The sequence below is a fragment of the Barbus barbus genome (genome assembly GCF_936440315.1).
Source record: "Barbus barbus genome assembly, chromosome: 25".
Taxonomy (NCBI): domain Eukaryota; kingdom Metazoa; phylum Chordata; class Actinopteri; order Cypriniformes; family Cyprinidae; genus Barbus; species Barbus barbus.
In genome coordinates this window covers 22,025,146-22,047,459 of record NC_136753.1, presented here as the reverse complement: position 1 = coordinate 22,047,459, position 22,314 = coordinate 22,025,146, and the positions used below count along the sequence as shown (strand labels likewise).

Here is a 22,314-nt window from a genome sequence, read left to right as displayed (position 1 = left end):
ACTTTTTATCCCTGTGTGCACCAAACCCATCTTGAGTGTTTGCTGCTAAAAAGCATATTTTTTATTTCCATCTGACCATAGAAGCCAGTCCCATTTGAAGTTCCAGTCGTGTCTGATAACTGAATATGCAGGAGTTTGTTTTTGGATGAGCAAGGAGAATTTTTCTTGAAGCCCTCCCGAACAACATGTGGTGATGTAGGGGCTGTTTGACAATTTTTCTGACCCCGAGACTCAACTATTTTCTGCAATTTTCCAGCTGTGGTCCTTCGAGAGTCTTTAGCAACTCAAACTCTCCTTCTCACCGTGCATTAGGACGATATAGACACACGTCCTCTTCCAGGCAGTTTCGTAACATTTTATGTTGATTGGAAATTTTTAATTATTGTCCTGATGGTGGAAATGGTAATTTTCACAGCTCTAGTTCTTTTGTTAAAGCCACTTCACTAATTTGTGAAGCTCAATTATCTTTTGCTGCACATTAGAAATATATTCTTTGGTTTTTCTCATTGTGATGGATGATTAAAGGAATTTGGACTTTGTTGTCCCCCCTATTTATATCTCTGTGAAACAGGAAGCCATGGCTGGATAATCTCATGTTCATAATCAGGCTGGTGTGCTCAAAATTGTAAATATGAATGGGAGTATACTTCAGAGATATTTTACTCAAAAGAATTTCTAGGGGTACCAATAATTGTGTCCAACGTGTATTTGAGAAAAATATTTATTTCATAATGAGATTTTCCCCCATTATCAATTGTTTTAGTTCAATGAAACGTTAGATTTGTTTAAATAAAAGATCAAAAGGATTAAAAATGCAGGCTTATTTTCAAAGCATTCTTTGATCATATTTACCAAGGGTGCCAACAATTCTGACCATGTGTGTATATGTATGTGTATATTTGTATAGTGTATAATATATTAAACATTACTTTTTTAACTTTTAATTTAAAAAAAAAAACTATAAGACTGAATTTCATAGCATTTGACTTTTGATAGAATTCACAAAATTATTCTAATTCAAAAGGATTTTGAATTCGAATTATAGGTTTTTGAAAACAACATGCAAAACCACTGCTGCTAAAACACGTTTTGTAAGATATTTTTAACCATCTTTTGAAATGTTGATATAGCCTAATAATAATATCTGTAGCCTAATTTTATAAAACAGTTGGGATGTCTACATAGGCTACCACAAAATGTCACATTAATATCATTGCTAAAATCCTCTAATGTTGTTTTTGCACCAAAATGACAGTGTCTTTGTGTTTGTATAGCCTACTAGAGTTTGTAGAGTTTATAGGTAGGCTACAACCCACACAAATATTCTAATTTGATTCCAATTTTAGATCTTGTGACACTTCCCGTTTGTCGCGGAATCCCGTTTATTAGGTTTTGCGGTAAATTCTTCTTTTTAAAAAAAAATGCTTACCTCTATTTACCTGGTACTGAAGCATTTACCTGGAAGTACTGAAGTACCTCGTCCAGTAGAGGGCGCCGATGCGACTGTAAGACTGTAAGGCCAGTAGAAGAAGAAGAAGGTCACGCCAGAATTTCAGCACAGCAGCACGTGAATGTTTGCTTCCTCGTTCATTTATCTAAGATTATATTGATGCTTGTAACGTTTGTTTCTGGGCGAAGATGACCACTCAGGCTGTACGTCTTTTCCGTAAAATGGATGGACTGTTTGCTGTGTACAAACCTCATGGAGTTCACTGGAAACACGTTCGTGACAGCATAGAATCCAGTTTATTAAAAGGTAGTGTCTGTCACTTGTGAAGTAAATGCTTATAGATAACGACTACCATTGTGATAAATTCTGAGTTAATTTAATTACATGATTATTAGTGCAACTGAAAACTAACTTTCTTCTCTTCCTTCAATGCGCTCCCTGTCATCCTCCTCTGAAGCGCTGAACTCCTGTCCTCCACCAGCTCCTCAGCTTGCAGTGCACTTCCAGCTTCTGTCCGGTGGAGAGAACAGCAGCTCCAAAGATCTCGTATTATCACCCTCGATGGTCCCCACACTGGCAGACCATCCTTTAGGTTAGTGGATAAACCTTCAAAAATATGTCCAGATCACATAAACACTTTATAACCATTAATAGTTTTGCATTTTGACATTATTTTCATAATCCTCAAGAATTAATTAATTATAGTTTGTTTTTTGTTTTTTTTTAAATTAGCATACATTAAATTCAGTGCAACAAATACTGCCGTAATGTATATTTAACTATTTAAGATTTTCATTGAAGTGCTGAGAATTGGGGGCATGCATATTTGTCATGAAAATAATGCTAATAATCTTAGTTATACTTGCATAACTACAAATATATATATATATGATTGATGCATAACTGTAAATCAGTCATGCATTGTTACCTTTAAGGTGATAACTTGCTTTTCATCTGTAGTTACAGGGCCACAGTTTCATAAGGTTCACGTCGGAGTTGGTCATCGATTGGATGCTTTTTCCTCTGGGGTGTTGGGTGACCAAATATTTTTAACTCTTGAATTTTCAAGTGATTTATTGTGGAATGCACTCTGTGCTCAATTCTCTCATAATTCTACCTCAGTTTTAGGTGTTGGGAAAGGAAATGGAGTGCTGGAGCATCTGTGCAAATCACATGTAACTCGGGTAAAGGTTATATTTTTATATTACGTAATAATTCATCTCACATTTAACTGCTATTCTATTTTTTATTATGACTATATTTTTTCCACTGATTGATTATGAATTCATACTAAGCGATGATCAAATCAGGACTATTAGTAGATGTCTAGTAGACAATTTTATGCAAACTTTTGTATTTGTTTTATATTTGAAGGACTACACACTTGAGGGGGAGTTTGGAAAAGCCTCTGATAATTTCACTGACACAGGCCGAGTCATTGAAAAAACCACATATGGTAATGTGTGCATTACAATATCATAACTATCATATTTATTATGTATAGTATACAGACTAAGAATTTGTAGTAAACTTTGTGTCTTTATTGTCTAGACCACATTACCCTGGATAAGATTGAGAGAGTTCTCGCCATGATACAGGGAGCCAACCAGAAAGCCTTAATTACGTGAGTCACTATATTATTCTACATATTGCATTTCATATTGTCTGATTTGGTTTATGCATAGCATGTCTCTAAGTATGTTATTATGTCTCTATGCAGGTATTCTCAGGTGGATCTGCGCACTCAGGAGGCTTACGAGCTTGCAGTGAGGGGTTTATTGTATCCTCATGGTAAAAGCCCACCGATTCTGACTGGTCTGCGATGCATACATTTCAGTCCACCGCATTTCACATTAGGTTAGTAGTACGCTGAATTATATATCACATAACTTATAAGTTTGTTTAACGTGTCCTTTAACATTTCTTTTCCTCACTTCAAACCAGAGGTGCAGTGTGTGAATGAGACTCAGAAATATCTGTGTAAATTGATTCACGAGGTGGGACTAGAGCTGCGGACGTCTGCTGTCTGTTCTGGAGTGCGTCGTACACGAGACGGTCCCTTCAAAGTAGAGAACACACTCACCCGACAACACTGGACTGCTGACAGCATTATACAAGCTATTGCTCTCTTTAGCAAGACTACACGCAAAATCAGGAAGTCAGGAATGTACAAGCAGACTGCTGGTCAATTGAACTCAAGCGCACAGGTCCAAGAGCAAACCAGAAGTCAAACTGAGCAAATAAATCAAGAGCATGTTGAACTCTCAAGCAGTTGTGGACAGAGAGACACCTGTGACACTGAGTGAGGGGAGACCAAAACATTACGTTAAACGAATCATCTGCCTCAATTAGGATTTGATTTCTGAATTCTTCCTTCTCTTCTGTTCACTATAATTTATGAATTTGTTGTACGATCATCATTGTGCATCATTAAAACTTTATCTTCTCAATGTCATCATTGATAATATTTAGGTTGTGTGTACTTGTTTAGCTATACTTGTGAGGGCCAAATGTCCTCACTTAAATATTATGACTTTTACATGTCCTCACTAGTTAAAAAGTCTTACAAATCAGTCGAATCGTGTTTCTGTTTAAATCTAGTCTCCTGCACAGTTTTCTGATGGTTATGTCAAGAGTAGGGTTAGGCCATAGAAAATATTATTAACCCGATATAAAAATCATGGGAGTTTATGAGATGTGCTCACTAATAGAGTGAAATCTGTGTGATATCAAAGACTAGAGAATGTAAGTATCGTACATGTTTAGAAAGCGTTTCAAATGTGGAACCCTTGTTCTCTTGATCAAATCCTGTACGGACAGTTGTAATGACGAACTCGTCCACCGTTCAATAGAAATAGTGGGTAGAAAGGCTGTTAGCATTAACTGAGTAGGGTTGTCAAAACGACGGAACTTAGTGGTCCAAAAATTTGATGGGACAAACAATCCTTTTCGAATCCTCGGATCAATTGAACGTTCGCAAAGAGCTTGACTGACATGATTCACAAAAGTTTCGAATCTTCACGAAGCAGTGCTTCGAAAGCGACCATTTCTACAAGAAAGTATCTCTAATTAGGCAGGAATGATTAGTTGCTACAAAATGTATCTTAAATGAAACGGTTTTTAAAGTTTCTACATATCTATACTCGGCTGTAAAGAATTGTTCAGACAGCTGCAGAAGTAGCACAGGCTCACGCGATACTGGTTGCTTTTCTCATCGCTACTCGGATGAGGCATTTCTGTGGATCGAGAATTGAGATTGCGATTGCTGGTGCAAATTTGTAATTTAAGTCAGAATCTTTTTAATTATACAATCTTTAAAACGGTTTAATTTTTATACGATACTGTTTTAGGGTTCAAATCTCCCCAGCGGCACAAAAAAACAATGTGGTTCAATGTGGGATTCGGCTTTTTGAGCCGTCATGCGCCCCCTAGAGCCATACTTGTAGTAATCTTCTAGTAACCAGTCTGTTTACCTTCTGTTGCATTGCTTTCTAACCCTTCGTTACCTTCTGTGGTTATGTGTGTCATTCCTATTATCAGAGCGTAAGACATGTCGGTGATGCGAGGGCCAGTGCGTTGGGTGTTATGGGATGTGAAGGACACTCTGTTAAAGGTCCGGCGCTCGGTTGGAGAGCAGTACTGCAGCGAAGCAGAGCGAGCAGGACTCAAGCTGCCAGCTGCACAGGTAGAAACTGCTTTCAGACAGGCTTACCGACACCAATCACGCCTATTTCCCAACTATGGCAGAGCTCAGGGCATGAACAGCCAGGTCTGGTGGACTGGACTAGTGAGGGACACTTTTGCCCGGTGTGGGGTAGATGACCCTGCTTTACTGGATAGACTAGCCAACAACCTCTATCACAACTTTTGTGGACCAGAAAACTGGGAGGTAAGGGGTATTTGACTACTCAGATATTTTAGCCTTTAAAATAGTTATTTTTCTTTCAAGCTCAGTATTTTAAATGGTTTTTATTATTAATTCCAGAATCCCCTTTAGGGGGCGCTCGTTCAATACACTTCTCCATTGCTAGTTATTTCTTATCCTCTAATAATAAAAAAAAAGAAATAACTTGAACGCAGGCAAGTATGCTGAAGTTTCTTACACTGACTTTAAAATGAGGAAGATGGATTTTTATAATCTCAAATTGTGTCACCGTCAGGTGTTTCCTGATTCTAATAGCACCCTCAAGTTCTGCACCGCTTTTGGACTCAAGCAAGGTGTAGTGTCCAACTTCGACAAGCGTTTGGAAGGGATCCTGAGGGGATGTGGACTTCTCACTCACTTCTCATTTCTCCTGACCTCAGAAGAAGCTGGGGTTGCTAAACCAGACCCTGCTATTTTTACCCAGGCACTGGTACGGTGTGGTGTTCCAGCCTCCAGTGTAGTTCATGTTGGGGACCATTATATGAACGACTACCTGACCTCACGCTCATTGGGTATTCGAGGTTACCTGCTTGACAGACAAGAATGTCATGGACACCTTGATGTTCCTCCACAGCATAGATTACACAGCCTAGATGAACTACCAGCTCGATTAAAACAGGACACAGACTGAGAGTGCACAAATGTTATCCAGTGCAGCTGATAATTATGTAATGTTGCTGCAGGGTTAAACAAATGTTTAAATGGACTGGAGGAACCTTTTGGGGTTGTTCACTTTGCCACACCGGCGGAACCCTCTAGGCACCGTTTTAAAAGGGGTGGTTCTCTGAGGAACTTTAAAGGTTCCTGGAAGAAGCCTTTTATTAAGAATGGTCAGGAACCACCTTGGGTTCTTCGAGGCACCATTTCCTAGTTTCAGTTCTTTCATTTTGCACCCCCACCCCCACCCCTCCCACTAGTTTATTGATCTTGCTATTGACATTTTTAATTATTTTAATAAACAAAATGAAAAACTAAAACAAATGCATATCAAACATTGTTTATTGATAAACAACAACAATATCCATAGTTTCAAATAATCACTTAGTCAATACTGCACATTACAATCCCATTCATGGAAACACAGTGTTAACAGTGTTATAAACAAAACATAAAACATTTACACCTTGACAAAACTGTAAAGAAATAAATGTGACTCAAATATCTTAGAACTTCAAAACTTTCTTGTACCTCAAAAATAGAAATTTAACATTTTATGTAAGGTGGAATCAATAGTAACATGTTCTTTCCTGTTCTAAATGGAGGTCACTGATTGGGAACATTCACACAGGACATTTTATGAAATTGATAAGCCTCAAGATAGCTGTATGTAGCTTAATAAACCTTCACATTTCTGGGTTTCTCAGCAGCAGAAGTCATCATGGGTAAACTTCGAGAGCAGTGAATGGGAGAGTACTACAAATATATTTTTTGCATTCCCATTTGCACAAATAGCAAAAGAAAAACTCTGCGATTTAGCATTTTCACGACTTTCAATCAAAGGAAAAAATGAAGAGAGACTGATAACAGCAGTCAGAAGAGAGAACGATGTCAGATTTACCGTCGCTCCCATAGACCCAGCATTAGAAACACCCTTGCATTAGCGTTAACTAGTTTTGTTTGTAATTTGATACAAATGTGATAGAATACAAAGTATAGTGTTATAAATGTTTTTTTTAATCAAAAATATATATTTAAAAAAAAATCAAGGATTTACGATGCTGATGACCGCTGAAATGCTTCATCACAGTCTTGTGAAAAGGGTCCATGATCTCCTCCTGAATGCCCAACAGCTCCTCACCATCAGGAAAATCTGCAGTGCTGCTCTCACCAAATGGGTCTCTTGTTATTACCATAGTTGTTGTGAGATTGTGTTGACTGTTAATTGAAAAAAAGAGGGATTTACATAAAATTAAATAACAATATATTTACATTCATTCACTTAGCAAGTATTCATTTAAAAATGTGGAACACCACAAGCAATTTTTTGCCATATTAGTGCACTGATTAATGGTTGTGGACTAATTAAATGCACAATATCTATTATAATAACACACACAGTGTATGTAATATGTGTGAGTGTATACAGTATATGTATACACACATGCACTAACTTACCTCATTTAACATATACAGTCCAGCACAGCAGGATCATCATGTAACAGGTAGGACAAGGCTGGATTTCTCAGAAGATAATAAAAGCGGGAAAAAAACTGTTAATAAACTTTAAATAATTGAATTCTTTAGAAGGGTTTCTGATGTATAACTGCAATTGTTCACTTATTTACACACCTTCAAAAGATGGGGTAGTTCCAGAGGGGCCTTTTTTTGTTTTGTCAGTCAGCAACCGACATCAGCAACTGTCCACAATTTGACGTGTCCACTACATGAAACATAAGCAGAACACATTTCTTTATTAACTGCTGAATAAAAAAGAATACATAGATGATTTTTTTGGATCAGTGTAACAGTGTATATAGGATTGGATTAATATGTAATTTTGGATTAGGCCAGGCTGAAACACTATTTCAGTTATTTCAATGTCAAAACAAAAGAAATCTTACATAGTGCTGGTCAGTGAACCCTTTGAGATTTTAAGAGAACTCGTGTAAGTTATACTGAATGTTCTGAGGAGATAAAATGATTTAAAAAAAAACGTTTATGTAACGTTATGTGTAAATGACTCGAAAGAATAGGCTAAAGTTAATATCTTATTAGACAGCCTAACGTTACATGTACGTTAACTTGGATGTGTAACAGTTAGCTATTCAACAAACGTAAACGGCAACAAATAACGTTGGTTAAGAAAAGGAAAATAAATTACAATGACTAAAAGTTAACATGGGAAAAGTTCATTAGATTCGTTATCATTACGAATCTATTAAATTAACTTAGCGGTTAAACAAACATTTAAAAAGAAAAACATACAGTTAACTTAATCGTGTCAGCGTAGGAATTACTGTACAAATAGTAAATCTGTAACATATTTATTTTGGAGCTTTAAAACGTTACTCACCTCGCACAGCGGTTATTTCTTTGAGGAAAGGAGCCGTTATTTTCTTTGTATTTGAAATCGCTCTTGCGTGCACGCGCGCGACCAAACAGCAGGAGCTCGAGGACGCCACACCATACATTTTCTTCTTCTTGACGACAGCATAAACATAATTATTTTATTAATTGTTGAACAATTAACTTTTGAATAATTGAAACTTATTTAATTAGGGAAATAAACAAATTGTAAATATTACTCGTGTACCAATTGTTAGAATTAGTGTTTTTTGTATTATTAAATGAACGCATTGAGCCATATTTAGGCTTAGTTCAATAATATTTTTAATGTTTACCTTAAAGTTTCAGGGTAAAAAATTCCACCTTCAAATGATTTAAAATGTATTTCAATAAAACTATTTTTAGTTATTGCAGTATTTAAGTTATACAACATTTAAAATCCAACAAATGAAGGGAGATAGAAGTGCAATCTGGTGGAAATAAAATAATTTGTAATAACATGGTGTAGCCATTGGATGTCTGTATGACCATATGCATATATTCCCTATTGCTGAGAACAGTGTTTTCAGAAATAATTTTGGTTGGATATACTGTGGCTGATTTGTAGATTTACTAATAAGTGAATAATCCCTTATTAATTCATTCATTGTTTTGTTATGACGGCCAATTCTGACTGTGAACAGAACAAGTGTGACCAATTTTAAACCATTTAGTCTTATACCCAAGTTTTTTGTTTTCACATGGCAAGTGCCACAAATGTCATTATGTTCCATCCGATAAAGTAAATAATAAGTCATTTAATTTTGTCACATGAATCTCTGGGTTCTTCCAGATGCTGGCTTTTACAAGTAAGATATTCCAGGAACCATTTCAATGTTAATAGATCTAACAATAACCCTTTTTTTTTTTAATTGGAGTTCCTCCAGGAACCTCCAGAGCACGTTGAGGTCTTGGTGTAATGAAATGGTGACTCCAGAACCTCAGTACTGGAAACAAAGTGCTTCAAGGATCTCATGAGTTTCTGCACGAACTGGAAAGACTGTCATGGTTCCTCCAGGAACCCTTTTATCAGAAAAATAGCTTTGGGGCACTTAAAATACATTTTGAAGTTCCTAGAGTACTCAAAAGGATATCTGAGGCACCTTTAGTTTTTACAGTGTATGATGAAACACAAGATGTAAGCTAAAACATCAGAATGTGAGACTGGAAAACAAAAAATCATGTTCTTTTAGAAGTTTAGATTTAATGAAATCGTAATATACTGCCAATACATTATATTGTATTGTTAATCTGCCAATAAATTATATATTGTTTGTGAAAATTGTCTGATTGTTATCCTCTCTTTCGTACATGTAGTATCTGGTAAAGACTGTAGTATTGACTGATAGTCTGAGTCTCTCTCTCTCTTTATATATATAAAGTGTTTATTTGCAAGAACAGATAACAAAAAAATTATTATTGAACATTCTTAACGGATCTGTTTTTGCAAATTAACTTTTCATATATTTACAGAAATTAATGATCAATTGTTTACTGATCAATTGACAAATAATTAATAAATTGATTAGGAGGTGTGTATAGATTATTAAATCTATGTGTAGCCTATATTAAATTACTAAATACAATCTATAGTTAAAGACAAAAACGCATAAAAACGTGTTACCTAATGTTTTCTATAAACTGTATTAAATGTCTTGTAGTGGACTGAATGAGGGACATTATTAGTTAAAGTTGGTGTGACAGTTGTACTTTATGAATTTTCATGGACCGATAACAAACTGAAAAGCAAACAAAATTATTTATATAATCTAATTAGTTTGTTTTGTTTTTACATCACTGGCTGAATGAATCAGAATATAAATTCTTCAGTGAAATAATCTTCAGACAATAATATAAAGACAACAGGGGTAGTTACTGTAGAGCGCTGATATCACTGTTTCAGCGCCGAGGCTGCAGTGGATGGATTGTGGAGAGGGAGATCACTTAACCCTAATACTCAAATACTCTTATTCCTCCCCATCTGCTCCAGCAGATACCAGCAATGCTTGGACATTAAAAGACTGACAAACTGGGGCAAAAATGAGAATGGCAAAAAAATTAAATATGAAAATTATGCTCTTCAATTATTGTGGAATTTGCATACGATGAGAAGATTATGAAATGAGGGCAAACACCAGCAGGACACAGATGGTGAATTTCCATGTGCCCGTACAGAGCCGCTGTTCCCTGAGTGCTTCCTCGGGCGATGTTCATATAATCGACAACTGGAATACATCCTCTCTTTTGTGTTTCTATCTCGCTGCTCCGTAAGAGTGTTGTGTATATTGCTGGAGTTCCCTCAGCAGAGTGCTTAAAACAAAGCTGGCTTTAGAGGCTCAGCCAGTCGGCTATGAGGGTCTGTGCTGCAATCCAATTGAAAACCTTAATGGGATTGGGAAACCCATCAACAGAGGATCGTGGTAGAAGAAGAAAGGGAGAGGAAATCGAGGTTAAGAGCAGTTAAGATGACATATGTAAAATACAGATGGAAGAAAGACAAAAATAAAGGCTCCAAAAGAAGAGAACAGAACCATTATTTTGGGTTCTTCAAAGAACCTTTCAGAAAACAGTTCCACTAAAGAACTTTTTTTTTTTTTCTTAGTGTGAAAAGCATTTTAATCTAAAAAAAAATTTTCCACCATAAGGAACCTTTTGTGCTGTGGAAATGTTCCATGGATGTTAAAGGTTCTTTACTGGTATCTATTTAGTGAGATTCTTGGGCACATCCTGGGGCACTTGAGGGAAATACTACTTGCTTTATAAATAAAATAGAATAAAATATGTGGAGAGAATTTCAGCCAAAATAGGGTATGAGCACAGAAAGTAAATTACAGGCAAATAAAAAAAAAAATACTCACGCAATGTCCATCACGCAGGCACTTTGCATCATGTGGTCACTCATGCGCAAGCTTAAATACTCTCGGCCATGATCTCTAGGGGCCTTTCCCTCATCTCACAAAAGGTTTAGCCAAACAAACAAATAAATAAATTGGCAAGTAAGTAAATAAAAGAGCTGAGCTTTACCCGCAGCAAAAAGAACACTCTGGCTCTTTGTTTGACCCTTTTAAAATATTCAGATGGAGGATACATATGGACATAGCGGTTTATAACTTGGCAAGGAGGAAGAGATGTTTCATAAAAAGTCTGATGAAACGAGAAATTACGATAGGTAAGAAAGAATCAGGTCCAGTCCAAAATTTGCCGCACTTTGTGATATTTGGAAAAATATGCAAACTTAAACAAAGAGGTCAAAACACTCAACAAAACGTCATACAGCCAAGCATGTGACAGTCTTGGAATCATCTAACCTTCATGCTTGACTGATGATCAGTGATAGTCAAGAAAACACATCATTCTCCATATACAACCAAAATAATATTCCCACACATTATTTACAAAGCATTTTCCCCAACATGAAACACAACAGTATTTTAAAGAGAACGACGGATGGTGTTTACAGTATATCATACATAAATGTCAGTCAATAAGCAGTTAACCAGGTTTAAACAGGATTCAATTGAAACAAAGCAAGAGATGCAACACTGAGCATCATCTCTAGTCTAAGGCCAATTCATCCGTTAGTCTGAGAGTGACAACATCACAGATGACTGCAATTCCACATCTGGAAATTATGCAATGACTGCATGTTACAAAACTGTTCAGTCCGAAATGTCCAAAGCTTACTTCACCTTTTTAACCAAAATACTCTCATAAAGACCAAAACAAAATACTATTACATTTGATAAATCCGAGGTTTAACACAATTACATACATTTTCTTTTCTGTCATTGCACTCTCATTCACTTTTGACTGAATTCAGAATTTTGACTTTTCTCATTCACTGAATTTTATACGCAGTCCTTATACAATCAATCACATTTGTTTGTTTATATAATACATTTTTATAGTTAAATTACATCAGGATCAGCCACATAGATCAATAAATAAACAGGTCAATCATCCTGAATCTGTTCTTTCAGGCTGATCAAAATCATTCAAATAGACAATAACTCAAATGTTGCCCATGCTAACAGACTAAGTGTTTAATTTATCACTTGGATGACTTTTGGTATCATTATATCAAATATTTCATGAATTTTCACACAGTGATCAGACTTCAGTAAATGCCTCCATGATCTCATAACAGAACACGGCCAAATCTAAGCCCACCAAATCATTTTCTTTTTTTTTTGTACTAGATCAGTTATTTGCCAGCTTCCAAGAAGGACTTTGATTGAATAAAACCTACAATGGCATATTTTATATTTGAACAAGCACCACATTTTGACATTCCAAAATAAAGCTATATAAACCCTCTGACCGTAAGGGTCAATCAACATTTGTTTTATAACATGAGATTGGCAAAAGCTTGGGGACAGATATGACAATGAGAACAAAATGAACATATGGATTAAAATATTTCAGTGTAAAAGTTTCCATATATCTTACAAGCATAAGTTAATAAGGACAATGTGCATCAAATTGAATAATATCAATAATGATTTGAGCCTCTGTATGCATGTGTGTACCCCACTAAACGTGTACTTTAGGATACAGTGAAGTGTTTTATTCCTCAAACGAGTTATTCCACCAACATCCATCATGGAAAACATGCGTGCAGATCTATAGGTGACAGTATTCACAATGTGTTTGAAATCTACACCACACAAGTGCACAGTGAAATACATGTAATTATGTGATCAGACATGCATGTATCCAATCATACCATATGTGAACATGCAGATGTTATGTGACGTCACACCGTGACGAAAAATAGTGAACATACTGAAGCTCCTTTTAAAGACCATTTACCCTACTGATGTTGACAAATTTTTGATAGCACATTATATGAACAAACACTTTTTGCGCATGAAGATATCGTGTTGGATTTGTGAATCTATGCATAACTTCAAGTTACATGTCAAAATTGTGAAATTTTTCACCATACATTCCAATATTTTCTATTAAAAAACATAAAAAAATTAAAAGTGTAAGATATTATTTGTCCCTCAGAGCCGGCTATAGTGTCTCATGTTTGCTGTTAATCTATGAAAAGTTGTTTACGTTTTTTTAAATCAAAATTACAAGGAGATCAAGCTAAAATAAATTGGCAATAGAGTCTGTTGTAGTTTTAATATTACTATGCTACTTGACTGACTTAAATGTTAAATTATCTCCCATTCTTTATCCATTAACGTGATACAGAAATTAATGTGATATTATATCCATGTTAAAAAGTATATATATTAAACTACTTTTTAGTGAGTTTCACATCCCATTAATGGCATATTATTCGTGTTTTGCTTATAATTAGAGTATTTTAAAAGAAAAACTGGGGGAGTGTTGTCTTATACATCTATGACGATATTTATAGCTTTAAGATAAGCTCTGTTAGTAAGAATGATTTCTCTAAAACCTCTCTCATAGTTTTCACTTTCAGATCAGTTTTTTTGGCCATCGATCCATACCTTATTCGAAACGGCCCTGTCTCTACATCACTGGATCCTGTAGTTGAGTTCCATGTAGCTTGTTCTGAGTTCTTCTTTCAGAGTTTCTCAGTTTCTGAGTTCCATCTTTAGCTCTTGTCATTGCTGTTGTTGTTCCAAAAATATCCTTTTTGGAATGACACAGTCTGTCTGAATGTAAAGTTCCATGTTTGATTGAGTTCTCCCACTGCCCACATCGAAATGCTCTCAATACGTGCTGGGCTTACCAGCTGTGCAAGTCTGGGAAATGCAGTCATAGCGAAGTCCAGGAGTAAGATGGAAGATTTTGTGGTTTCATTTTTAAGAGAGCACCAGCGTGAGCTCCAGACAACGCAGGTCAAACCACTGCATGAGAAATAAAAGCATTAAGTCATTGCAAGCAATGTAGAAACCTTTTAAGATTCTAGGAATAGGGAAAGCAGTGGGGTTTGATCAAACTACTCCAAAACACTTTACAAATTAATACCTTGTGCATAAGGAACATTTTCTGATGAGACGAGAAGACAAGATTATGGAAGTGGAAGAGAAAATTGACAAAACATACACATGTAAGACAAACATGACACAGTGTTTTACGTCAAACTGATGCAAATGTATTGATATGTTACTGTGGAAACATAGCCATAGTTCTATCTAACAATTAGAAATGCCTGACGATGCTGACAAAGTATGTGCCAACGTCCTGTTGACAAATCTACTTAAAGGTTTGCAATACTCTGTCAACAAGCAGCACTGTGAGCAGACTGGCAGAGATAACTGAGGGTATTTGTATGGACAAAATTCCAACAATTCCATTTCTAATTGCGTAATTATGTCTGGGGATATTCAGTTCCTGCAGCGATTACACATAATCTGCCCACTAAGTCAAGGAACATACACTCACAACATAAGAAATATGCTACCAGGTTAAGGTTTAGACGCACTTGACTGAATCGTTTTTAAAAATCGTTTAATTTTAAAGCTTTAATTTTTGAAAATAGTTTTGTAGACAAATATAAATTATTTCTACATATCATACATTCATTGACAGTCTTAGGACAGAGTGACAACAGATGGCTAAACCAACAGCTTAAACCCTTGAGCAAAGACAAATCATAAGCCATTAAAAGTTAAAGGCCTCACACATATGCTGGTCTCAGCATGCAAACACCCCCCATTGATGATCATAATTAGACACTGCATGACACTTAACACATGACACTACAGCTCAGCAAAAAGTTGTGTAAAAATGGAAATGTAGCACCAGAATACCTGTTTCTGAGTGACAGCATGATGTCCCACCCGTCAGAATACTCCTAGGCTTCTCCGACCAACACGAAATGGTGTTACCTCGCCCACACCCACCCCGTCTCCACCAACAACTAGAAAGACAATGTGTGAACTCTACAAATGACCTCTTTCTCCTCCAAAAAAAAAAAAAAAAAAAAAAAAAAAACTGTATTGCACAGTTAATTCAACAAAGAGAGATATAAAACCAAATAAATAACCCGCTCTTGGGAAATTATGATATATGCTGGAATACATAACCAGATTTTATTACGTTCTAAAATGCTATATTAAGCAGCAAATGTTTCCTGAGAACCCCATTAGCATATTAGTATGATATGTGGAGGATCACATGACACTGAAGACTGGAGTAATGTCATCTTTGCTTTCACAGTAATACATTTAATTTTAAAACATTAAATTAGAAAATAGCTCTTTTAAACTGCAATCATATTTCACATTATTACAGTTTTACTATATTTTCAATTTGAAAAGTTAATCAATACAGATAAATACATTTAAAAGGTGTGCTAATTGAATAATACTTACTTTAGTAAAGTGCAGAGCAGCATGAGTAGAACACTGCCCACCACACACAACACCAGCATAGTGGCCACGGTCTGCTGCCTGTGGTTAGACGCCACCACAGCCAAGAGATCTGCATGTTCACAACGCATACCCACAAAGCCAGGATGACATCTACACAAACAAGACTGACTTATTATTACTGAAAAGGGGGCCTTTATTAAACTAAAGCCAAATATGACAATATGCATAGCAAAAAATTTGTATATTCAATAGATGTTAGTAAAGCATTTCATCCTAAAATGAGGAATCTGCCTGTATCGTGTTCCTAAAATCAATCAAATTCAAACTGACTATCATTCATTTGACATTTTGTGGTGAACTATGACATACGGATGTGGACATAGAGAAAAGAAAACAATAAATTCCCTAACAAGAGGAGGACTCATACTAACTCAGAGACAAGCGTCAACACAGATTTGAATACTGCTATTGTGCCAAATTTATACATGGAAATGCAATTTAGCAAAAGGACAAAACATGCTTGTATCTTGACAAGGACAGCTTAACGAAACGCTGTCAGCAAGAATTTATCCAAGTCAGTCCGCAATCAAAATGCATGTCTGTCCTTTTAGCCATTCAAACTCATTGTTATGTAAAAATATGTTGTTTGACCAGAAAAAAAAAATATATATATAGATGAGATTTAAAAACAAAAAAAAATCTGACCCAAACTACAATCGTAGTATTAATTTTTTTTTTCTCAGTAATCAAGATACACAGCATTTGATTTCATATAAAAACTGCCATAGCAATGCTGACAATGACATTAAATAAAACAGCACTTAACCAGTCTCTATACTCTATAGCAAGTGAAAAATATATGGCAGAAAGTAAGACTGCTTGAACATACAGGTGTTTTGACTCCTTGAAAACAGACTGTTCTTAATGATCAAATTTGAAGGAAAAAAAAAACTAATGTAAAAATTTGGATTGTTAATAGACCAGGGGAAGTCAGAATGCAGGAAAAATTCATGAAAAAAAGAAGGACAATCTTGGAACTTACATGCATGCAGGTGTTTCCTCCAGTATGAGAAAGCGGCATGTGCCATGAAAACAGAAGTGGCTGTGGGAGTCAGGGCAGTCATCGAAGTGAGAGTGGACAGCAGCTGCTATAAATTCTTCAAGAACAAAATAAACAGAAGCTAGGTTTAATACGGATATAAATGACAATATTTGGATTAATAAAATATAAAGATCTATGCAACAATTGCTTAAAAATGTGTTTGCAAATGTTATGCCTGATGACCAATAATAATACCATTGACCAGTATCTCAGTTCATCATAAATTTGTGAACAACACACAAGATGACATCATTACTGATCCCAAACAGAATTATCACAAACTAAACACAAACAGAATTATCAAATAATATTACATTTCCAGCCTTTATTATCATCAAAGCTAGAGCCAAATTAGTGATGTTTTGTCAAAGGCACTGGTGGAAACTGAAGAAGTGGAAGGAAAAATGCCAAGAAATTCCAAGTTCTCAGCCAATCAGAATTATAGGATTTTATATTATCTGGAAGATCATAGCCCTTTGGATTTTATATTTTCAAGACTCGCCAATTTCTCAGACTCTATCCTCCCTAAGGCACACTTCTGCTTTGAAGAAAGTACGAAAACAGACATGGTATAAGACAAGAAAAAGCAACACTTAGCCAGGACTACCGGTCAAGATCTGAGGGACTTTCTTGAAATTGACAGATTTCCCATTTCTAATCATTGTGAGCTTTGTCTACAGAAGTTATTTACATTGGATAAAAACTGTCTGCAGTATAATGAAAAAAATAAGCTAATTTTAATAGACAATGATTAAAATCTTGTGTTAGCAGCCTAATATTACTATGTGTCCCCTTCTAGCATTTGTTTATGAATTGAGGACAAAAAAGAATCTAAATTTTTAATTTTTTTTTTTTAAACAAAAGATAAACTGTAGAATGGGGACTTGGTTCTATCCACGGGCTGTTGTTGGGACTTTGAGATGTGGCCGTTGCACTGAAAAATAAATGCATGGTTGCAGTTGATTGTTGAGGGGCAGGGTTTAAGCGGGAAAACTGATTGGCATATATCACCAAAAGAGAAGTTTGTCATTTCCATGGGAAGATCAAGTTTTAACACTTTGGTTAAACATTACAAGGACAAAAAAGTCAAAAATTCAAAAAGAAAAAACATGCATGGATGCAAGGATACATAAGATCGTTCACAATAAGATCTATATCTGTCAACCTCTAGACAGCAAACTAATTATTATATCATTCCAAATATTAATACATTAAAATATTAAATGTTAATTTTATATAAATTAAATATTTAATATATAATATAATATATAATTATATTCCACATTCATGGACTATATGAATTCTTATTCAGAAAATTACACATTGGATTTCAGTCTATGAACGCCAAAATGAGCTGAGCATAAAGGAAAAGGTAGACAGAGCATACTTTTGACACGTGTAGTAGTGGTTGTCGTCGTGCTGGTGGAGGTTGTTGTGGTAGTAGTTCTTGTTGTGGTGGTTGCAATGGTCGTTGTTGAGGTAGAATTTTCTTGCACCTGCCCATATGTAAAAAGGGAGCCTACAAATCAAACAACAAGCACATATTCAAAAACAATAGCACTACAATTTAATGCTAATATTGCTGAGAACAGCTAAGTAGATTAGGATGAGGTGTTCAAAACTATTCAAATACAACTGCTACTGAGTATTGTGAACACCTTACCCAAATGTGAATATGAGGATCCAACAAAGTAAAAAATTGCCAGAATCATGACCGTTACAGCAAAGAGAAAACAGCGGAACAACAGCATCACACACTAGAGAGAAAAAGGATTGAGCGGTGTCCAGCGCAAATGAGTAATAGCTACTTAAAACCCACTTGCTTTAGACTCAGAGATCAATTAAAATGCCCTGGAACAGTGGGAGTAACTGACTTGTGACCTTCAGTCTATTTTAAGAGCTGCTAGAGAAAGACTGGGTTAAGATATATTAAAGTGGATTTGTGATGCGGATCTCTCCGCATACACAGGTAAGACACTGCCAAAGGAATCTTTGTCATGGCGTGCTTAATACACTAGTACATTTAAAGAAAATTGCAGAACCACCACAAATCACAAAATGTATCGCTCTGCTCCAAAAGTTACCTAGCAAAAGAGATTTAAGGCATCATATATGCGTAGAATTGCACTGCAATGATCTCATTGAAAAAAAAAATCCAACATGACAGGTGAGTTAAGAAAATGTTTATTATAAATAAACTTAATTTAATCAATACTGAAAGTTCTGATATGCTTATAAGAGTATTGTGCTTTTTGCGAAACAATACACTAATGCCAAACTATTGAAAACAATTAGTTGAGCAACTCTTGCAGAGAGCTATCTGTTTAGGGGTTAGAGTTGCTGTCTACATCTTGTGTTCCAAATCATAAGGTTCCATGATGGTTAGGAGGCAGCTGTCTATGTAGGCAGAAGACAGTGATGCAGCACAGTCCTTTTTTTCTCTCAATATTTTTGACACTGGGCTGTCAATTTGACATGTTAATGTGGGTTTAATTCTGTTGAAAAATGTCACTATATAAACACTTAAATTATCTCAATCGATTTTGTTAAATGCTATTCATATTAATACATCCCGAGTTCGAGTTAATTTCACACTGAAATTGGTTTAATGTACAGTATATGTAGGCCAATATGTATGACGTTCAAGTTACATCAAATCAATGTTGTCAAGTTTTTTGATTTGCATATTTGACCTATCTTTTGATGTCAATCTAATGTCTTTTCAACATAATTTGCTGACTGAGTTGTGCTTGGACCCCAATTATCGCCGCTTGCAGCTATATATATTTTTTTAAAGATTGACAGTGCAAAAAAAAAAAAAAAAAAGGCCATGCATACTGATCCAAAATCCGTCTAATGTTCACTCTCATGCCACTAAAATGGCTTGAAAGAGTCTGGGACCTCAAGACATGTTCGTATTTGTGCACAGGGCCTTTATGAAAATCTTTGTTAATTGAGAGGGCACTGTGCTTCATTACAAAGGAAAACCAGATAAGCTCATCGGGTTACAAAAATATTTTAGTGTCCACATCTCATGCAGAGATAACAATTAAGTACATTGATAAACACAAAATACATTGATAAATTGCCTAGATTAAACCCTTGTCAGAGAAGTGTTAAGTTGGAATATTTGCTGCATGAAAAGAGTCGTGGAGAATGAACCTGGTCATTTCCTAACCCCATCCTTCCTCCTTCACCCTTCATCAATTAATATTTAAAATAAAATATATAAATATTCAACATAAAAATAAATTCCTGATAGTAAGCATTTCTTTCTTCTGTGGAACACAAAAGGTGATATTTTAAAGAATGCAGGAAACCAAATAGTTTTAGTGACTGTGCTGACTTCCATTGTAAGGACAAAAAAAAAAAAGAAGAAATTTCTCAAAATATCTACATGAAAAAAAAGCAAGTCACACAGTTTTGGACCAAGATGAGGGTAAATAATGACAATTGAACCCTTTGTTATCATTGCAAAGATATTCCTAGACTTTTCTTACCAGCTGCCGTTCCTTGATCATCAGCAAACAGTTTATTAATGGAAACCTTGCCTATATCCTTGAAGAATAAAACCGCTGCTTGCAATACAGATACATTCACTCAGTCATTAAAAGTAGCTTTTTATGGGGCATCAAATCAAGTCAAATCAAATCTATAAATAAATAGTTTTTACAAGAAAGTCGTACAGTTATGTCGAAGATTTACCATAGAGCATCCTGAATCAGGCAGGTTTAAAAATGCCCATTCATGATGTAATGCATAAGCATTTGCTTAATATTAAAAGCACAGAAAGCAACAACACACATGATGTCCGGCTGATTTTAAAATTCCTTCAATCTTTACAGACTTTCTCTCACTGAAACTGTTTGCAGAGTTAAGAACTTGCCTTCATTGTAGAAACAAAGCCATAAAAGATGGACGCTAAAGAATGGCTCTATATTTAAACTAAGCTCTGTTAACCTTGTTAATGACAGGAGCAAGACTACTGAGCCAAAGAAGCTGCTAGACAAAAAAGGACAGCAAAACACTGTTTCTTCAATGCCTTGGATGAACCCCGAAAGCACATTCTTCATACTATCAAGCTAAAAATCTGTACAACAAAGCAGAATATTATATAACATTAATCTGTCATTACTAGTTATGAGAATGAAACGGTCAAGAGAGAAGTTTGCACCCTAATATTATTGGGGTTTTTTTACACTGATGACTAACTTGGAGTGTCAAATCATGATGCTAAAACTAGGCTATACATATATAATATAAAACACATGCAGAACATAAAATAACTGTAAAAGCTTTATACACTGCTCTCAGATTCAGTTCAAATTCTGAATAAAAAAAGAATCTGATAGTTTGACAGCTTCCACTTGAGGCAATGTGGGCTATTTAGGCTAAACTTTAATATTTTGGTTCATTAATTGAAGTACAATTTACATTTCAGAGTTACTTAATAAAAAATAATGCCAGTAAATTTAATGAACACAACATCAAACACTTTTACTCACCGGTGAGAAGGAATATTGTATCCCAAAAAGCACGATACATCATTATAAGGCGTTTGTGTGACTCGCAGCGTCGTCTCTTATATTAAAAATATTTATCTTTGCCAACATAGATGAAGGCACGCTCGTATTCTTTAGATTGGCTAATATTATTGATAGTCTGTTGCGCAGGTTAGAAATCTGACTTTCATAGTAAACCGGTGTGCATCTTTCTTCGTAGTTTCACGTGTCCTACTCGACAAAAGACGCCATGCGTCGACTCAGGTATTTTGAACTTGATGTTAAACTTGAGCAACGCCGTCTTTCCACAGAGGTTATATGAAGCCCTAACTATATATATATATTTTCTAATTCACTATCATAATAAAGATAAGTGGTAAAACATTGTTAACTACAAAACCACATTACTACTAATCACTCCTAGCACAGAAACCTCTCCACACCCTCGACATCCTTCTGTTGTGCGCGCGTGCGTAAGTGTGCGTACGTGCGCTCGTGCGAGCTAAAGAGAGGCGTGCGTCGCTATTTTGTTTAAACCTGTTTAAACTCCTTTTTTTTTTTTTTTTTGATGTAAGTGATGTAATAATTATTTTTCCTTTTTTTAACTATGTAAAAAAAAATTTTTTGACATTGCTTTGATATTCAGAACTAACTACAGAGTGAAAGTTTTAAAATTATTATTAAACGTTTACAAAAAATGCTGTCTGTCTGTCTACAGCGCTTTATTATTGCTCAGATATTTATTTCTTTAGAGGCAGTAGGGTCATGGTTACACTGACCTGGCAACATCTTATCTATATTTCTATTGTCACACATGTTAGATGTGGCGTGGCTTCTTTTAATCCACTCCCACAGGTAGGCATATTGCCTTATCATTAAAATGATTCCTCGAGATTGGATTGATTTGGTTGATCGCTCTTAGTGGTCTGCTGTTACAACACATAAGGGGAAGAACCCAAATATCCATAGAGGTCATAGGTCAGTTATGC

The 22,314-nt window shown here is 35.5% G+C and overlaps 3 protein-coding genes across 9 annotated transcripts; 2 read left to right on the top strand and 1 right to left on the bottom strand.

The window, feature by feature from the left end:
- Nucleotides 1-1,507: 1,507 nt before the first annotated feature.
- LOC306844435 (pseudouridylate synthase TRUB2, mitochondrial-like) lies at nt 1,508-4,022 on the top strand. Of its 3 annotated transcripts, none has more exons than XM_079376564.1 (8): nt 1,508-1,756; nt 1,908-2,042; nt 2,411-2,485; nt 2,573-2,634; nt 2,825-2,906; nt 3,002-3,074; nt 3,171-3,307; nt 3,395-4,021. In XM_079376564.1, the coding sequence occupies exons 1-8, from the start codon at nt 1,639-1,641 to the stop codon at nt 3,754-3,756; spliced, it is 1,044 nt and encodes a 347-aa protein (XP_079232690.1). In that variant the 5' UTR covers nt 1,508-1,638; the 3' UTR covers nt 3,757-4,021. The 3 variants fall into 3 exon arrangements, with proteins under 3 accessions (XP_079232690.1, XP_079232689.1, XP_079232688.1); XM_079376563.1 differs by having other exon boundaries at nt 1,516-1,756; nt 2,573-2,640; nt 3,395-3,905; XM_079376562.1 differs by having other exon boundaries at nt 1,516-1,756; nt 2,411-2,634; nt 3,395-4,022.
- Nucleotides 4,023-4,300: 278 nt separating this feature from the next.
- On the top strand, nt 4,301-6,549 carry LOC306844436 (haloacid dehalogenase-like hydrolase domain-containing protein 3). The gene is made up of 2 exons (XM_079376565.1): nt 4,301-5,339; nt 5,611-6,549. Exons 1-2 carry the CDS (start codon nt 5,001-5,003, stop codon nt 6,004-6,006), a joined length of 735 nt encoding a protein of 244 aa, XP_079232691.1. The 5' UTR covers nt 4,301-5,000; the 3' UTR covers nt 6,007-6,549.
- A 5,071-nt stretch (nt 6,550-11,620) lies between these two features.
- Nucleotides 11,621-21,808, bottom strand: LOC306844439 (protransforming growth factor alpha-like; the record flags this gene model as incomplete). Of its 5 annotated transcripts, none has more annotated exons than XR_013781915.1 (7): nt 21,329-21,796; nt 18,211-18,342; nt 16,764-16,878; nt 15,722-15,871; nt 15,158-15,267; nt 14,134-14,251; nt 12,613-14,056 (listed from the first exon to the last, which is right to left on the bottom strand). XR_013781915.1 is itself a non-coding variant. In XM_079376570.1 (7 exons), the coding sequence occupies exons 1-7, from the start codon at nt 21,369-21,371 to the stop codon at nt 14,244-14,246; spliced, it is 579 nt and encodes a 192-aa protein (XP_079232696.1). In that variant the 5' UTR covers nt 21,372-21,796. The 5 variants fall into 5 exon arrangements, 4 of the variants coding, with proteins under 4 accessions (XP_079232697.1, XP_079232694.1, XP_079232696.1 ...); XM_079376570.1 differs by adding an exon at nt 14,373-14,393 and having other exon boundaries at nt 12,613-14,251; XM_079376571.1 differs by having other exon boundaries at nt 11,621-14,251; nt 21,329-21,808.
- Nucleotides 21,809-22,314: the final 506 nt, after the last annotated feature.

Excerpts from the sequence above, each read along its gene's own strand:
- LOC306844435 (XM_079376562.1), top strand. The coding sequence starts at position 1,639 with ATGACCACTCAGGCTGTACGTCTTTTCCGTAAAATGGATGGACTGTTT. Across the intron at positions 1,757-1,907 it reads AGAATCCAGTTTATTAAAAG|CGCTGAACTCCTGTCCTCCA; the intron begins GTAGTGTCTGTC and ends CCTCCTCTGAAG. Across the intron at positions 2,043-2,410 it reads ACTGGCAGACCATCCTTTAG|TTACAGGGCCACAGTTTCAT; the intron begins GTTAGTGGATAA and ends TTTCATCTGTAG.
- LOC306844436 (XM_079376565.1), top strand. The coding sequence starts at position 5,001 with ATGTCGGTGATGCGAGGGCCAGTGCGTTGGGTGTTATGGGATGTGAAG. Across the intron at positions 5,340-5,610 it reads GTGGACCAGAAAACTGGGAG|GTGTTTCCTGATTCTAATAG; the intron begins GTAAGGGGTATT and ends TGTCACCGTCAG.